The following is a 19,160-nucleotide window of genomic DNA, read 5'->3' on the forward strand; positions in this document are numbered from 1 at the left end:
AGCCCAGGCTAGATTACGGTCGTGAACAATGCAAGAAAGCTCAGACGAAAACCATGGATTATCCCTCCCTTTAACCCTGAACCTGCGGAATGGAGCATGTCTGTTTACTATTTGGAGAAAACCATCATGGAAGAATTTCCAGGCAGTTTCCACATCAGGGATAAGCTCAATCTTGCTCCAGTCAAAATAAAACAAATCATGAAAGAAAGCCTGCTCAATGAAACACTTCAGATTTCTCTTACGAATGAAACGCGGGTTAGACTTAGAAATCTTAGTATTTCTAATAGCAACAACAGCACAATGGTCACTTAAATCATTACAAAAAACACCAACCGCAGAATATTTATGAGGAACATTTGTCAATATCAAATCAATCAGGGTAGATTTATCTGGGCATTTTAGATTTGGGCGAGTGGGTGAGTTAATCAACTGGGTAAGATTCATAGAATTACAAAACACTTTTAAATCATCAGACACCGGCATTAACCAACACCAGTTGAGATCACCAATCAAGATCATTTCACTGTAAAGAAGTTTAGACATGAGGTGCGCCAAAGAAGAAAATGCATCACCGAGAGCAGAGGGGGGTCTATAACAGCCAATCACAGTTATAGAAAGACCAGAGGAATGTACTGGGTACGACACCTCTCCTTCAGCTCATCCTCCACTCTCATCCCGATGTAGGTCAAGTGTTCCGGACCAGACTGGGGAGATTCTCTGGACTCCACAGGTAAATCGTGGGAAAGTCATTGGTTGGACACTGCAGGCGGACGGGGGAGGATCAGATGTAGCTGGTTGGATGGCAGCGGTAGGAACAGTTGTCCAGGGAGTCTTGCTCCGCCCCGCCGGAGAGTTCAGGTTCCAGACACTCTGTGATCTTGGAAATCAAGGATCTTTACTAAAACATTAATATTTTTGGTGAGTGAGAACTATCATAGTTTTAGTAAGTGAGACAGTTGTTTTGCTGTTTATATTTTTATTTAACCTTTTTTTAACTAGGCAAGTCAGTTAAGAAGAAATTCTTATTTACAATGACGGCCAAACCCAGACGACGCTGGGCCAATTGTGCGCCACCCTATGGGACTACCAATCACGGCCAGTTGTGATAAAGCCTGGAATCGAACCAGGGTCTGTAGTGATGCCTCTTGTACTGAGATGCAGTGCTTTAGACCGCTGTTCCACTACATGCCTTTCTAACGTGTGGTGCTGTGAGCCACTGACCTGTGTGTTTCTCCTCAGCCAGCAGCAGGTGGCTTCTAGGAACTAGCTGAAACTGGGCTGACATTCTGCTCATTTTCTCATCGATGAAACATCTGATCTCAATACATTTTTCTGCTTCCAAAACTATAATTTGTTACAAACACAGTACACTAAGTTTTATAGACCTGACTCTTTGCCAAAATTGTAAAATATTGCTTTGTTTAGAAGGAGTGCAAGGTCGAACTGAGTTAGTTCACACACACCCTTCACAGAGGAGGAGTTACCTAAAGGGGAAATCCAAATACATGCTACAACAAGCCAAAAGGATATAACTAGTTCGTGTTTGGTTCTGCCCAATATGTTTAATTTGCTCCCACTGTAAAACGACACAGATGAACTATTTTGGGTTAGTTATAAATATATTTTATTTCACCGGATGGACACATAAATCCTAGACGATAGTGCAGATATATCGCCCTCTATCGGCTCAGCCATAATAATAATGATGACCGCAGTCAAGCTAACAACACAACATATCAAACAGGTTTAAAATATGTTCACATCGAAAGAACAAGCTACGAATAACTTCAACAACGGAGAAAATTGAGGTCTGTTGCTAGCTACATGTTATACGTTTCTGAAAGTTGTGTAGCTAAATCAGCTAGCGTAGTGGAGTTATTTGTGGCTGATTTTGATAGCAATGCTAGCTGTTTAACTAGGTTAGCTAGCTAGCTAATGTCGATAACACGTCATTGTTTAGCTAACTGCTTTGCTCTCGCTTTCAACAACTAGTTCTGCTATTGAAAACTAGAAATACGACGTTGTTTTCCATTTTATTTGCACTTTTCACTGAAAGTACAAAGAGCCTTCCGGGTTTAGTTGGCACAGCGACTAGTTCGCGTTAACTAGTTGGTAAACAATACGAGACTTGGAAGGCCTCGCGATACTACTACTAGTTAACTAGTTAGCTATGGCTTTGGTGGGTTGGTTAACTAGCTGGACCCAACACTAGCAGACATGCCGTGTTGTTTTCAGTAGCTGACAGTTGCAACGTAGCTAACTAAGTTAGTTCTAGGTTGGGTTACTAAACTTGTCACCGTTATTGTGTTGATTACTATCCTAGATACTTTCTGCAGGAGTGTGCAGTGACTAACTAGTGAACTACATATTATGATGCCATGGAGGATAGGAAGCTGAAGAGAAAGATTTCCAGGCCCTCCACCAACCAGGCCCCTGCCCCACCAACCAGCACCCGGAAGAACACAGCCTCAGGACGTCATCTGGGCTTCAGCCACATGGGTACACACTCCAGCCAGAAGGGGAAGAGCCGCAGGTAAGAACCGTAATCATCTGGATGACTTCAACTGCTTTGAGGTGAAGTTCTTAATTTGGTTGTGTGTGTCAGGGGTGTGAAGGCCAGGCAGCAGCAGGCTTCAGGCAGTAAGGCAGGCCAGGGCCAGGCAGACCCCATCCAACACTCCTTCCTGACAGACGTCTCCGATGTGCAGGAGATGGAGAAAGGACTGCTGAGCCTTCTCAATGACTTCCACAATGGAAAACTACAGGCCTTTGGTGAGCTGTGTGTGTAAAACTACAGGCCTTTGGTGAGACCAGGGTTCTAGTGGCTCAGTGGATAAAAGCGTCTGCTGCTGTAAGAGCATATTACCTGTGTGTGTTAGTGTGCAGGTGACGTTTTACATAAACACTATCTATGACCTCTCTTTTTATCCCCCCCCTCGCTCTCCTCTCCCTCCCTCTTCCCCCCCTCCTCTCGCTCCCTCCCTCTTCCGCTTACTCCCCCCTCCGCTCCCTCTTGCCCCCCCTCCGCTCCCTCTTGCCCCCCCCCTCCACTCCCTCTTGCCCCCCCCCTCCGCTCCCTCTTGCCCCCCCTCCGCTCCCTCTTGCCCCCCCTCCGCTCCCTCTTGCCCCCCTCATCTTGCTCCCGCTGTCCCCCCTCATCTTGCTCCCGCGCTCTCCCCTCTCCCTCTAGGTAATGAGTGTTCTATAGATCAGATGGAACATGTGAGAGAGATGCAGGAGAAGTTGGCTCGGCTGCACTTTGACCTTTATGGGGAGGTGGACGAGATGCCTGAGGACCAACGGAAGACTGCCTGCGACTCCAACATGGACAAACTACTGCTCAACGTAAGATCTGGCAATAGGTTTTGTTAATGTACACAGTGCCTTGCAAAATTATTCAGACCGCTTTGTGTTACAAAGTGGGGTTACAATGGATTTAATTGTCAATTTTTGTCAACAATCTACTTAAAATACTGTGTCAAAGTGGAAGATTTTTTATATATTTTTTAAAGATAAATAAGAAATTGTAACTGAAATCTTGTAGCTCCGTAACTATTCAGCTCCTTTGTGTAGGCAAGCCTACATTAGTTCAGGATAGTAATGTAGCTTAACAAATCACATAATAATTTACAAAAACTCACTGTGAAATAATAGGGGTTGACATGGTTTTTGAACGACTACTCCTTCCTCTGTCCCCCATACATACATCATCTGTAAGGTCCCTCAGTCAAGTATTGAATTTCAAGAACAGATTCAAACTATAAAGACCAGGGAGCTTTTCAAAAGCTTTATAAAGAAAAGGCAGTGATTGGTAGATGGGTAACAACAATACGAGACATTGAATATCTCTTTTTAAAGCACGATCAAGTTAATAATTATGCTGTGCATTATCTATTAAACCACCCAGACACACAGATATGGTCAACTAAAGGTGTTGACCCTCCACGTCTATCAAGCCAACTGGAGCACTGGGCCAGCTGCTATTAAAGTGGAACTGACAGCATTTTAGCAACATGAAATCTTATTAAAATCTCTTCCTATACACACCCAGGAAGAATATGACACATAAAATGTTTTAAAAAAACGGAGCTACAGTAGGCCTTCATACAAACAAGCCATTCACCACACAGGCCTGTCATCATTCACTATGAACTGGACTGTGTGTTTACAGGCAGTAGGACCTGTCATCATTCACTATGAACTGGACTGTGTGTTTACAGACAGTAATACTGTCTGATGTCAGGAGGATGTCTTCTCTCCAATGAGCCATTGATCATATTTCAGCGATATTCCTACCTGGAGAGATGTGTAATTTAACAGAGGGTCAAGCACATTTCTCCTGTTTTGTCTGCCTCTTTCGTCCAAAGTGCATTGCATGGTGCCGTTGCCAGAGATATTATAGAAAGCAGATAGGAATCTCATGAATGAAGGAACGTATAACGCCCCACTAAGCAGACTGTCGAACCAATCACGTTGTCATGCGGTTGCAAAGCTAATCATCACTCAATCCCTTCTCAAAGTCAGTGTATATGTCGAAGAAACGTGAAGATTTCCCTCAAGTACGTAATATCATAATTCCAAAGCTATACGATATTTACAGATTACCTCACATCCCAGAATGCACTGTGCGGCCCATTGACGTACACTACATGACCAAAAGTATGTGGACACCTGCTCGTCCAACATCTAATTCCAAAATCATGGGCGTTAATATGGAGTTGGTTCCCCCTTTGCTGCTATAACAGCCTCCACTCTTCTGGGAAGGCTTTCCACTAGATGTTGGTACATTGCTGCTATAACAGCCTCCACTCTTCTGGGAAGGCTTTCCACTAGATGATGGAACATTGCTGCAGGGACTTGCTTCCATTCAGCCACGAGAGCACTAGTGAGGTCGGGCACTGATGTTGGGGCAATTAGGCCTGGCTCGCAGTCGGCGTTCCATTTCATCCCAAAGGTGTTCGATGGGGTTGAGGTCAGGGCTCTGTGCAGGCCAGTCAAGTTCTTCCACACCGATCTCAATACTCTTTATGGACCTCGCTTTGTACACAGGGGCATTGTCATGCTGAAACAGGAAAGAGCCTTCCCCAAACTGTTGCCAAAAAGTTGGAAGCACAGAATAGTAGAATGTCTTATGCTGCAGTGTTAAGATTTCCCTTCACTGGAAGTAAGGGGCCCGAACCATGAAAAACAGCCCCAGACCATTATTCCTCCTTCAGCAAACTAGTTAGTACTATGCATTGGGGCAGGTAGCGTTCTCCTGGCATCCGCCAAACCCAGATTTGTCCGTCGGACTGCCAGAGAAAGCTTTTCCACTGCTCCAGAGTCCAATGGCGGCGAGCTTTACATCACTCCAGCCGACACTTGGCATTGCGCATGTGTGCGGCTGCTCGGCCATGGAAACCCATTTCATGAAGCTCCCGACGAACTGTTCTTGTGCTGACGTTGCTTCCAGAGTCAGTGTGGAACTCGGTAGTAAGTGTTGCAACTGAGGACAGATGATTTTTTAAGAGCTACAGCACTCAGCTGTCCCGTTCTGTGAGATTGTGTGGTCTACCACTTCGTAGATCCCAGACATTGCTCCCAGACATTTCCACTTTACAATAACAGCACTTACAGTTGACCAGGGCAGAAATGTGACGAACTGACTTGATGGAAAGGTGGCATCCTATGACGTTGTCACGTTGAAAGTCATTGAGCTCTTCAGTAAGGCCATTCTACTGACAATGTTTGTTTATGGAGATTGCATGGCTGTGTGCCCAATTTTTATGCATCTGTCAGCAGTGGGTAAGGCTGAAATAGCTGAATCCACTAATTTGAAGGGGTGTCTATATATATATATATATATATATTAGTGAATCATGAGCAACGTTTCCCATCTACACAAAAGTATATCTACCGTTGCGAATGTCAGACTCCTCTGTGAGGCACATCGCTCTGCAGGTTGAACATGATAAGATTCTAGACTCCTAAATTGATAATGTAGTTTGTTTGGGCGATTTTACAGCTAACTAACTACTTTACATGCTGTTACTGGATTGATTATTATTGTGTGTAGCAATGTTTGTTTGCCAGATACATAGCCAATAGAGAGAGCATTGCATTGAGAGAAGAGAGTGAATGTTCCTGAGTGGCCAAGTTACAGTTTTGACTTAAATCTACTTGACAGTCTGTCAAGACTTGAAAATAGCTGTCTAGCCATGATCCCCAACATCATGACAGAGCTTGAAGAATTTTAAAAAAAGAAAAGAATATTGACCAAATATTGTACAATCCAGGTGGGCAACGCTCTTATAGATTTACCGGCAAAAAAACCTCCCAGCTGTAATCGATGCTGAAGGTGTTTCAAACATGTATTAACTCAAGGAGCTGAATACCTTTGTAAAAAAAAAAAAAATGTATAAAAATAAAATATATCTTAAAACATTTTTTTTTTTAAACTTCCACATTAGTGTTTTGTATAGATTGTTGACAAAAAAAGAACTATTAAATCCATTTTATTCCCACTTTGTAACACAATAAAATGTGAAGAAATCCAAGAAGTCTGAATACTTTTGTGAGACACTATATTTTTGGAGTGGGACAATTCCACTCGGCATATTTATTTTGTTTATTGGATAGGAAAGATAGAGGAGAGAAATAGCAGTGGGATGGATTCCACATCTACCCCTGCAGGGTGGGCTGAAATAGCAGGTAGATGTGGATTCCAGCCCACGCTGCAGGGGTAGATGTAGATTCCAGCCCACGCTGCAGGGCTAGATGTGGATTCCAGCCCACGCTGCAGGGGTAGATGTGGATTCCAGCCCACGCTGCAGGGGTAGATGTGGATTCCAGCCCACGCTGCAGGGGTAGATGTGGATTCCAGCCCACGCTGCAGGGGTAGATGTGGATTCTAGCCCACGCTGCAGGGGTAGATGTGGATTCCAGCCCACGCTGCAGGGGTAGATGTGGATTCCAGCCCACGCTGCAGGGATAGATGTGGATTCTAGCCCACGCTGCAGGGGTAGATGTGGATTCTAGCCCACGCTGCAGGGGTAGATGTGGATTCTAGTCCACGCTGCAGGGGTAGATGTGGATTCTAGTCCACGCTGCAGGGGTAGATGTTGATTCTAGCCCACGCTGCAGGGCTAGATGTGGATTCTAGCCCACGCTGCAGGGCTAGATGTGGATTCTAGCCCACGCTGCAGGGGTAGATGTGGATTCTAGCCCACGCTGCAGGGGTAGATGTAGATTCCAGCCCACGCTGCAGGGGTAGATGTGGATTCCAGCCCACGCTGCAGGGCTAGATGTGGATTCTAGCCCACGCTGCAGTGGCTTAGACCATCTTAAAAGTAGAATCGGCTAAATGACGTTGCTACGAGCAGCACTGCAATATATTGATATGAGCGAGATGAGACTTCGCTCAGTAACACACTGTATCTGGTGGTTGGCTTCACTCTGTTCACCGCGTGGTAACCAGGACACCAAAACAGAGGAGAAGTTGAGCCTCACGCTTCAACGCTCTCAGTTGTTGTGGAAATTGACCCACTTTGCTGTTTACTTTCTGCGTCGAATCGCAAAGTCTACCTTTTTTAAGTGTCGTGTTGGATTTTTAAATTCTGTTAATACTGTGAAAGTACTTGGTAGCAGAGTCTCGGCCCTAAGATCCCAACACACAGGGCCTCCCTCAGCGTGTCAAACAGTGATTTCTCTGTTTTCACAAGGCCAACGTTGGGATTAATCTCCAGATCTAAGCTTTCTCATGTGAGAGCAAAGCCACACACACACCTCATGCTCTGTGTATGTATCTTGGCTCAGTGTTAGCTCAATGGAATGAAACATCTCAATGTTAGCTCAATGGAATGAAACATCTCTGTCCTTCTTTACAGCTAGAGGAACTGAGTTCATCAATGTATCCTTTTAAAAGACTTGTGTGTGTGCGCCGACTTGTGTGCGCAGAGCAAGTGAGTGAGGGGTGTGTCTTAGCTGTTGACTTTGACCTGATTTAATTCTAGCTCACAGTTTACAGAAAAATGTAAGAAATGCAGAATGAATATTATTTAAAAAATTGCTTATATTACAGGACACTTACTGTAGTTACATAATAGAGGACATTTCTTTGTTCTGTTCTCTCTCTGTCTGTGGGGGGGTGTGTCGGGGCTCAGAGCAGAGTGTGAGTGAGGTGTATGTGTGTTTCAGCTGTTCTCCTTGACTCCTCTCTCCTCTCCACAAGTCAGAAGCTGAATCTGGCAGACAGCCAGGAGATACCCAGGACAGCCAGCATCTAAGTCGGTTTGCTGTCAACAGTCTCATCTCCTTGTCTCCTAACCTCCTCTCCTTATTTGATTTCCTTATCCCCTAAATTAATTTCCTTATATGCCTCTTCTCCACCCTCCCCTCTTCTCCTCTACTGTCCCCCCCTCTTCCCTCTCCTCGGGGCTAGGGGTTTTATGGGATTGGGCCTAATCACCATCCTCAACTTATCTGTCAAACACACTGCAAACACAGTTGCACATATTTGCGAGTTTATTTAAAGTCGGAAACTTACTGCACATATCCACATGAGTGTTTGGCCAAATGTTGCTGCCTTTTTTTTTCTCGCCTTTTTTATTGTTGCCTTGGTTTGAACCAGTGTTACATTGAGATAAATATATATATATTTGACCTTCTCCTACACATCTTTGTCTTATATGCAGTTGGAATGCAATAATCATATTTGAAGCTGCTTGATTGTCGACCTTTTATTTAGAGTAATCCTGTACATTACAGATTGAGGTTTTATTGTTAATTAATGTGGTTGGGGTGGATTGTTATCATTTTATTTTTCTCGGTTCTGGGAAAAAGTCAATAAAGAGAATTCTAATGACTTGAAACACGTTTCTGTGCTTTACTCATATGATGGATGGTGGTGGTGATGATGAGGCCTCACTCCCCCCTATCTGAGATATTTACTGCAGACCTCATCCTCCACTTACAACACCCGTTCTGCCAGTCACATTCTGTTAAAGGTCCCCAAAGCACACACATCCCTGGGTTGCTCCTCTTTTCAGTTCGCTGCAGCTAGCGACTGGAACGGGCTGCAACAAACACTCAAACTGGACAGTTTCATCTTCATCTCTTCATTCAAAGACTCAATCATGGACACTCTTACTGACATTTGTGGCTGCTTTGTGTGATGTATTGTTGTCTCTACCTTCTTGCCCTTTGTGCTGTTGCCTGTGCCCAATGTTTGTACCATGTTTTGTGCAGCTACCATGCTGTTGTGTTGTGCTGCTACCATGCTGTGTTGTCATGTTGTGCTGCTACCATGCTGTGTTGTCATGTTGTCCTGCTACCATGCTGTGTTGTCATGTTGTGCTTCTACCATGCTGTGTTGTCATGTTGTGCTTCTACCATGCTGTGTTGTCATGTTGTGCTTCTACCATGCTGTGTTGTCATGTTGTGCTGCTACCATGCTGTGTTGTCATGTTGTGCTTCTACCATGCTGTGTTGTCATGTTGTGCTTCTACCATGCTGTGTTGTCATGTTGTGCTTCTACCATGCTGTGTTGTCATGTTGTGCTTCTACCATGCTGTGTTGTCATGTTGTGCTTCTACCATGCTGTGTTGTCATGTTGTGCTGCTACCATGCTGTGTTGTCATGTTGTGCTTCTACCATGCTGTGTTGTCATGTTGTGCTGCTACCATGCTGTGTTGTCATGTTGTGCTGCTACCATGCTGTGTTGTCATGTTGTGTTGCTACCATGCTGTGTTGTCATGTTGTGTTGCTACCATGCTGTTGTGTTGGTACCATGTTGTGTTGTCATGTTGTTTCTACCATGCTGTGTTGTTGTTGCTACCATGTTGTCATGTTGTGTTGCTACCATGTTGTTTCTACCATGCTGTGTTGCTACCATGTTGTTGCTACCATGCTGTGTTGCTACCATGTTGTTTCTACCATGCTGTGCTGCTACCATGCTGTGTTTCTACCATGCTGTGTTGCTACCATGCTGTGTTGTCTTAGATCTCTTTATGTAGTGTTGTCTCTCTTGTCGATGTGTTTTGTCCTATATTAAAAAACAAAACATGCAATTACAAATTAAACATTCTAATCCCATCCCCGCAGGAGGCCTTTTGGTAGGCCTTCAATGTAAATAAGAATTAGTTCTTAACCTAGTGTAACAGTGTAGGTTCCGTCCCTCTCTTCGCCCCAACCCGGGCTCGAACCAGGGACCCTCTGCACACATCAACAACTGACACCCATCGCGCCACAAAAGCCGCGGCCCTTGCACCGCAAGGGGAAACCCTACTTCAAGTCTCAGCGAGTGACGTCACTGATTGAAACGCTATTAGCGCGCACCACCGCTAACTAACTAACCATTTCACATCGGTTACACTAGTTAAAGGTTTAAATAAATGATGTATGTTTTCACCTGGTGATACTCTTTGTGCACATCTTAATAATGTCCAAGACTTGAATTTCCCTTCATGGGAAATAATGTCCACTTACTTTTGCTGCGCCCACAAGTAATGTATTTCAGCAAATGATTGTTTGTGTCGTAACCTAACCGTGACAGATCAGATCATGTGCAGTGCACAGGCCCATCCTGTTGACCAAGCAGCCTAGACTACTCGGTAACCAAAGCCTCGCAGTGCGTACGCACTGTAGGAACCCGACACGCCGAATCTGATTTGTATTCCTCGTGTCCGTTCTTGTCACCTCTTCAGAACCCATTGGATGAGAAGGTCGGTGAACAGGGACCGCTGCCGGGGGGCTGTGTGTGGGAATGCTGCATGCGCCTTGTTTCTGTTATTCCGTCTCTAAGGAGACCGAGCAGGGAGAGGGAGGAGAGTAGGTTAATACATTGGAATAACTTTTGAAATTACATTGCATAGGACCTCCTTGACCGGCCAGTTTTAAAACGCAGGGAAATTATCACCGCTGTATCATTGTATTATCACATTTTTAACTGGACTATTGACTGAAGAAGATTTTACCGCACTTTGTTAAAAGACTGAATTTGAACTACACAAACAATCGCATATAAAAGGCTACCCAAAAGTAGGCTATCGATTTTAAAATGAAACAGAGCGTAGTCGGGTAGTATCTTCAACTGGTCCAAATCACCCATAAAATGACATCCGTGGATCTGACCGTTCGGTCCAGTCCTGGTCCTAACGCAGGTCCTCACGGCGTGACACAGTGGCAACTGAGCGGGACAGACTACCAACCCCAGTCGGCCCTGAGGCATCGCAGCTCGGTCACAGGGACAGCCAACACCCGCTTCAGTGCCTGGACCCCCATCACGAACAAGACCTTCAACCACCAGGTCAGACAAGTGAGATAAGACAGGCAATCATTTTCCTTTCTCCTTTTGTTATGGTTTTCCACCACCTTGGTCTTCCCTACGAAAACATATTTACATTTCAGAAATTTAGGGTAGGTGAGTGCATGCATTTTTGCCCTGTGGGAATCGAACCCATAACCCAGGTCTGCTCTACCAACTGAGCCACAAAATCCCCATATAATTTGTACATCTATTCATTCTAGGCTACTATATTTTTGCAACAAAAAAAAGAAGCATTCTGCGACCCTGCCATTGTGCCTTTGAGCACAATTACTCTGGGGCCAGCTGACCCATTGCTTCAAGCCCCTTGGGCTATGCTCGGGGTAGGGGGGTTGTGTGTGTGTGTGTGTCTCCGGGTAGGGGGGGTGTGTGTTGGGTTGTGAGCATAAAGATACATTTCCTCCTCTGTAAGTTAAAGAAGCCTACATCTTGTTCTATGACGTGTCAGTTGTTTGAGGAGCGGACGACCCTGGTGCTTCACTGGTTTGACCTTTGGACTGACCGCCAGAGAGAACTCTTCCTCCAGGCTCTGCTGTCACAATGCTCCAACTCCCAGCTCAAGTAAGCACTTCTGACAGACAGGCCTATTGTTATGGTTTATCTGGATCCCCATTTAGCTTTTGTAGAAGCAGCAGCTACTCTTCCTGGGGTCCACAAAAACACAGAACATGACAAGTAACAAAACACTGATACAATACTAGACAAGGACAGTCACACAAATGTAAAATAAAATGTACAAACAATAATAAAAAATAAACAAATATTGTGTTAGTGTCGTGTGTGTGGGTTTCCTCACAGTCCCTGCCGTTCTATGAAATGTTGTTTAATCAGTTTTTTTAAAGGTAATTTTGCTGTTTGCTTGAGTAATTGGAGATGGGAGTTCCATGCGATCATGACTCTATAATACTGTGCGTTGCCGTGAATTCGGTTTGGACAGGGGGACTGTGAAGAGACCCATGGTGGCATGTCTTGTGGGGTATGTATGGGTGTTTGAGCTGAATGTTATTGATTGTGCAGACAATCTGAGATTTTCATCACAGTAACATTTCTAATTAAATCTAGAAGAGAAGCAGTTCATCTCTCGTCAACTCTCAACCAGGAAAGACTGGCATGTTGTTAGTTCTGTATGTGCAGTTAAGGGCAAGGCATGCTGCTCTGTCAATATGACTTGACCATCCAATGTTATACCAAGGAGTTTAGCATCCTCAAGTTGCTCAATGGTCACACTCTTTATGCACAACTCCAGTTGTGGTCTTAGGGAATGTTTTACACCAAAGCCAATGATTTTAGATTTGTTTAACACCAGTTTATTTATTAATCACCCGTTCTGATACTGACTAACTCCTTATTTAGAATTTCAGTATGTGGAATCATCCACATACATAATCATTCTAGCTTTGTGTCAGACCAGTGGCAAATCATTTGTAAAAATAAATAAAAAATAGAGAATGGTAACGGCCCAAAGCAACTGCCCTGAGGGACACCGCACTGTATATATCTGATTTTAAAGAAGCTTTCATTGAAGAACACTTTCTGGGTTCTGTTGGATAATTAACTCTTCAACCATGTGATGGCAGGTCATGTGAAGTCATAGCAAGTAAGTTTCTTCTATAACAATTTATGATCAATTACATCAAAGGATGCACTGAAATATAACACTACAGCTCCAACTATCATCTTATTATTCATGAATTTTAACCAATCATCTGTCACCTGGGTGCGGCTCGTCAGGAAGTCCAGGATCCAGTTGCAGAGGGATATGTTCATTCCCAGGGTCCATAGCTTAGTGGTGAGCATGGAGGGCACTACGGTGTTGAACGCTGAGCTGTAGTCAATGAAGAGCATTCTCCCATACGTTTTCCTTTTGTCCAGATGGGGAAAAAATCAAATCAAATCAAACTTTATCACATGTGCCGATTACAGCAAGTGTAGACCTTACCGTGAAATGCTTACTTACAAGCCCTTAACCAACAGTGCAGTTCAAGAAGAGTTAAGAAAATATTTACCAAATAAACTAAGTAAAAAGTAACATAACGACAAGGCTATATACAGGGGGTACCGGTACCAAGTCAGTGTGCGGGGGTACAGGTTAGTTGAGGTCATTTGTACATGTAAGTCGGGGTGAAGTGACTATGCATAGATAATAAACAGCGAGTAGCAGCAGTGTACAAAACAAATGGAGGGGGGAGGGGGTCAATGTAAATAGTCTGGTGGCCATTTGATTAATTGCGCTCCGGTACCACTTGTCGTGCGGTAGCAGAGAAAACAGTCTATGACTTGGATGACTGGAGTCTCTGACAATTTTATGGGCTTTCCTCTGACACCGCCTATTATATAGGTCCTGGATGACAGGAAGCTTGGCCCCAGTGATGTACTGGGCCGTACGCACTACCCTCTGTAGCGCCTTACGGTCAGATGCTGAGCAGTTGCCGTACCAGGCAGTGATGCAACCGGTCAGGATGCTCTCGATGGTGCAGCTGTAGAACTTTTTTGGGATCTGGGGACCCATGCCAAATCTTTTTAGTCTCCTGAGGGGGAAAAGGTGTTGTTGTGCCTTCTTCACGACTGTCTTGGTATGTTTGGACCATGATAGTTTGTTGGTGATGTGGACACCAAAGAACTTAACTCTCGACCCGCTCCACTACAGTCCAATTGATGTTAATGGGGGTCTGTTCGACCCGCCTTTTCCTGTAGTCTATGATCAGCTCCTTTTGTCTTGCTCACATTGAGGGAGAGGTTGTTGTCCTGGCACCACACTGCCAGTTTTCTGACCTCCTCCCTATTGGCTGTCTCATTGTCTGTGATCAGGCCTACCACTTTTATGTCGTCAGTAAACTTAATGATGGTGTTGGAGTCGTGTTTGGCCACGCAGTCATGGGTGAACAGGGAGTACAGGAGGGGACTAAGTACACACCCCTGAGGGGCCCCAGTGTTGAGGATCAGCATGGCAAACATGTTGTTGCCTACCCTGCCACCTGGGGGTGGCCTGTCAGGAAGTCTAGGATCCAGTTGCAGAGGGAGGTGTTTAGTTCCAGGGTCTTTAGCTTACTGATGAGCTTCGTGGGCACTATGGTGTTGAACGATGAGCTGTAGTCAATGAACAGCATTCTCACATAGGTGTTCCTTTTGTCCAGGTGGGAAAGGGCAGTGTGGAGTGCAATTGAGATTGCGTCATCTGTGGATCTGTTGGTGCAGAATGCTAATTGGAGTCGGTCTAGGGTATCCGGGAGGATGCTGTTGAAAAAATAAAGGGAACACTTAAACAACACATCCTAGATCTGAATGAAAGAAATAATCTTATTAAATACTTTTTTCCTTACATAGTTGAATGTGCTGATAACAAAATCACACAAAATTAATCAATGGAAATCCAATTTATCAACCCATGGAGGTCTGGATTTGGAGTCACACTCAAAATTAAAGTGGAAAACCACACTACAGGCTGATCCAACTTTGATGTAATGTCCGTAAAACAAGTCAAAATGAGGCTCAGTAGTGTGTGTGGCCTCCACGTGCCTGTATGACCTCCCTACAATGCCTGGGCATGCTCCTGATGCGGTGGTGGATGGTCTCCTGAGGGAACTCCTCCCAGACCTGGACTAAAGCATCCGCCAACTCCTGGACAGTCTGTGGTGCAACGTGGCGTTGGTGGATGGAGCGAGACATGATGTCCCAGATGTGCTCAATTTGGATTTCAGGTCTGGGGAACGGGCGGGCCAGTCCATAGCATCAATGCCTTTCTCTTGCAGGAACTGCTGACACACTCCAGCCACATGAGGTCTAGCATTGTCTTGCATTAGGAGTAACCCAGGGCCAACCGCACCAGCATATGGTCTCACAAGGGGTCTGAGGATCTCATCTCGGTACCTAATGGCAGTCAGGCTACCTCTGGCGAGCACATGGAGGGCTGTGCAGCCCCCCAAAGAAATGCCACCCCACACCATGACTGACCCACCGCCAAACCGGTCATGCTGGAGGATGTTGCAGGCAGCAGAACGTTCTCCACGGCGTCTCCAGACTCTGTCACGTCTGTCACATGTGCTCAGTGTGAACCTGCTTTCATCTGTGAAGAGCACAGGGCGCCAGTGGCGAATTTGCCAATCTTGGTGTTCTCTGGCAAATGCCAAACATCCTGCACGGTGTTGGGTTGTAAGCACAACCCCCACCTGTGGACGTCGGGCCCTCATACCACCCTCATGGAGTCTGTTTCTGACCATTTGAGCAGACACATGCACATTTGTGGCCTGCTGGAGGTCATTTTGCAGGGCTCTGGCAGTGCTCCTCCTGCTCCTCCTTGCACAAAGGCGGAGGTAGCAGTCCTGCTGCTGGGTTGTTGCCCTCCTACGGCCTCCTCCACGTCTCCTGATGTACTGGCCTGTCTCCTGGTAGCACCTCCATGCTCTGGACACTACGCTGACAGACACAGCAAACCTTCTTGCCACAGCTCGCATTGATGTGCCATCCTGGATGAGCTGCACTACCTGAGCCACTTGTGTGGGTTGTAGACTCCGTCTCATGCTACCACTAGAGTGAAAGCACCGCCAGCATTCAAAAGTGACCAAAACATCAGCCAGGAAGCATAGGAACTGAGAAGTGGTCTGTGGTCACCACCTGCAGAACCACTCCTTTATTGGGGGTGTCTTGCTAATTGCCTATCATTTCCACCTTTTGTCTATTCCATTTGCACAACAGCATGTGAAATTTATTGTCAGTGTTGCTTCCTACGTGGACAGTTTGATTTCACAGAAGTGTGATTGACTTGGAGTTACATTGTGTTGTTTAAGTGTTCCCTTTAATTTTTGTTGAGCAGTGTATATATAAAAAAACAGAAATACCTTATTTACGTAAGTATTCAGACACTTTGCTATGAGACTCGAAATTGAGCTCAGGTGCATCCTGTTTCCATTGATCATCCTTGAGATGTTTCTACAACTTGATTGGAGTCCATCTGTGGTAAATTCAATTGATTGGACATGATTTGGAAAGGCAAACACCTGTCTATATAAGGTCCCACAGTTGACAGTGCATGGCAGATCAAAAACCAAGCCATGAGGTCTGTTAAAAAGAAAAATGCTATTGCAACCTCTTTGCAATAAGGAATTGAGACCAAAAGCTTGAAGTTTCAAGTGTTTAATACCAAGGATACAGTCAGCTGAGTGCATACATTCAGAAAGCTCACAACACATTATATACTCTTCCCTTATAGGCGTCACCTCCCCAGCTATACCTTTTATGACCCCAATGAGTTTCCCTCCTTTCCCCTGTGGAATGTCCATGGTCCTCTCTTTGTCTAGCTAGAAGTCAGAATCACAACCCGTCCATCTTCATTCTGGGCCTGACCCTTCTCTCTGATCCTAGGCAATTATCTGATTTAGGTCAACCTTTTTTAAATTAGCATACACACAATTTCATGCTCTAAACTCTATTAATACTCACAGTAATCATTCACTAAACAGGATACAAAACAAACTACAGTTTAACTTGAAACATGTTACATTTTAACAGAATCCCTCAGGTTGAAGGAATTGTCCATAGAGCTCCGAGACAGGATTGTGTCGAGGCACAGATCTGGGGAAGGGTACCAAAAAAATTCTGCAGCATTGAAGGTCCCCAAGAACACAGTGGCCTCCATTCTTAAATGGAGAAATTTGGAACCACGAAGACTCTTCATAGAGCTGGCCGCCTGGCCAAACTGAGTAATCGGGGGAGGGCCTTGGTCAGGGAGGTGATCAAGAAACCCGATGGTCACTCTGACATACTCCAGAGTTCCTCTGTGGAGATGGGAGAAGCTTCCAGAAGGACAACCATCTCTGCAGCACTCCACCAATCATGCCTTTATGGTAGAGTGGCCAGACGGAAGACATTCCTCAGTAAAATGCACATGGCAGCTCGCAAGGAGTTTGCCAAAAGTCACCTAAAGGACTCTGAGACCATGAGAAACAAGATTCTCTGGTCTGATGAAACCAAGATTGAAATCTTTGGCCTGAATGCCAAGCGTCACGCCTGGAGGAAACCTGGCACCACCCCTAAGGATGGTGGTGTCAGCATCATGTTGTGGGGATGTTTTTCACCGGCAGGGACTGGGAAATTAGTCAGGATCGAGGGAAAGATTAATGGAGCAAAGTACAGAGATCCTTGATGAAAACCTGTTCCAGAGCTCTCAGGACCTCAGACTGGGGGTGAAGGTTCACCTTCCAGCAGGACAATGACCCTAAGCACACAGCCAAGACAACACAAGAGTGGCTTCGGGACAAATCTCTGAATGTCCTTGAGTGGCCCAGCCAGAGCCCGGACATGAACCTGATCTAACATCTCTGGAGAGACCTGAAAATAGCTGTGCAGCGACACTCCATCCAACCTGACAGAGCTTGAGAGGATCTGCAGAGAAGAATGGGAGAAACTCCCCAAATACAGGTGTGCCAAGCTTGTAGCATCATACCCAAGAAGACTCGAGGCTGTAATCGCTGCCAAAGGTGCTTCAACAAAGTACTGAGTAAAAGGTCTGAATACTTATGTAAATGTAATAAATTAGCAAAAATGTCTAAAAACCTGTTTTTGATTTGTCTTTATGGGGTATTGTGTGTAGATTGATGAATTAAAAACACTTTTTTTTTTTTAATAAGGATGTAATGTAACAAAATGTGGAAAAAGTTAAGGGTTCTGAATACTTTCCAAACGCACTTTGACCTCTGTTAGCAGATGATTGATAATGGCTTATAATTGGTTGTCTCTTTGTGCTCGTCTATATTTTCTGAAAGGTTATGAGTTGGAAGAGGATCAGGAAGTCAAAGCTGAATGAAGACAAGGCCTCAAATGGATTTAAACATTTTTGTCATGAATTTATTAAATGTAATGAATGAAATTTAAAACAATTGCAATTAAGTTTGTGTAAGTTTATTTCTTGTGTGATGAACATGTAGGAATTGAGTATGATACAGCGGTAATGTGTAGTAATTCAATAGTAAAACATGTAGGAATTGTGTAGGTTTTAAGTAGTTCTCAGTAGTTACACAGTAGTCATTAAGGAAGAATGATGTAGGGATTGAAACAGGAAATATACGTCCCAATGTATCACTCATTACCACTTTAATGACTAACGTTACATAAAACACCACTGGTTTCCTACACATCTCAATAGCAATCCAGTAGTAAAAACCTTGTTAGTTTGCTGTTGATCTTGTGTAGTAATTCAGTAGTACTTTTTCCCATGAGGGGCTCTAATCTCTGACTCCGTGACCCTAGGTCCTGCAGGGATTGGCTGATGCAGATCGTGCCGGTGACGCGCGTGGACTTCACCTCCGTGTTACCACGGTTCCTGTCTCTCTATGTGATGTCATTCCTGACCCCTCGTGACCTCTGCTCTGCCGCACAGGTCAGCTGGCATTGGAGGGTCCTGGCTGAACAGGTGAGGGGTTAGGGCTCGTTTTCTCTCCGTCGCTCCCTCCCTCTCTCTCTCCCTCTTCCTCTTTCTCTCTTTAGTACTGTGTGTGAGGTTAACCGACCTCTAACCCCCCCCCACACGCACACACCTCCTCTCCCTCCGTAGGACTGTCTTTGGTCGGTGAGGTGTGTGCGCCGGGGCTGGTTCCTGCCCTATAATCCAGGGGACAGAGAGTATGGTGGGTGGAAGAGCCACTATGTATCCTGTGTGTCCACTCTGGACTGGCTGACACCCAGAGAGGCAGCACAAACGTACGGCACCCTCAACATGCCCTGCTCAGGAGAGAGGGAGGAGGAGGAGGAGAGACGCAGGGAGAGGAGGATCAGACAAACCATCAGGGAGAGAGTGGAGGAGCAGAAGAGTGAGTGAGAGCATGAGAGTGGAGGATGAGAGTGGAGAAGAGGAGAGAGAGGAGAG

General features: G+C 45.1%; 2 protein-coding genes across 5 annotated transcripts in view; both read left to right on the forward strand.

The window, feature by feature from the left end:
* Nucleotides 1–1,593: 1,593 nt before the first annotated feature.
* On the forward strand, nt 1,594–8,849 carry ccdc28a (coiled-coil domain containing 28A). Of its 2 annotated transcripts, none has more exons than XM_029712726.1 (6): nt 1,594–1,808; nt 2,324–2,533; nt 2,606–2,772; nt 3,191–3,345; nt 7,866–7,888; nt 8,214–8,849. In XM_029712726.1, exons 2-6 carry the CDS (start codon nt 2,379–2,381, stop codon nt 8,218–8,220), a joined length of 507 nt encoding a protein of 168 aa, XP_029568586.1. In that variant the 5' UTR covers nt 1,594–1,808; nt 2,324–2,378; the 3' UTR covers nt 8,221–8,849. The 2 variants fall into 2 exon arrangements, with proteins under 2 accessions (XP_029568586.1, XP_029568585.1); XM_029712725.1 differs by having other exon boundaries at nt 1,611–1,808; nt 8,210–8,849.
* Nucleotides 8,850–10,487: 1,638 nt separating this feature from the next.
* Nucleotides 10,488–19,160, forward strand: part of ect2l (epithelial cell transforming 2 like) — a 32,606-nt gene continuing 23,933 nt past the window's right edge. Inside the window, exons 1-4 of one of the 3 annotated variants that reach the window (XM_029712729.1) lie at nt 10,488–11,284; nt 11,751–11,863; nt 18,545–18,707; nt 18,849–19,104. In XM_029712729.1, coding sequence (XP_029568589.1) covers nt 11,090–11,284; nt 11,751–11,863; nt 18,545–18,707; nt 18,849–19,104 — 727 coding nt within the window. In that variant the 5' untranslated portion in view covers nt 10,488–11,089. The remainder of the gene's footprint in view (nt 11,285–11,750; nt 11,864–18,544; nt 18,708–18,848; nt 19,105–19,160) is intronic. The other 2 variants (XM_029712728.1, XM_029712727.1) reach the window with 2 other exon arrangements.

This window comes from Salmo trutta, chromosome 25 (genome assembly GCF_901001165.1).
Source record: "Salmo trutta chromosome 25, fSalTru1.1, whole genome shotgun sequence".
Taxonomy (NCBI): Eukaryota; Metazoa; Chordata; class Actinopteri; order Salmoniformes; family Salmonidae; genus Salmo; species Salmo trutta.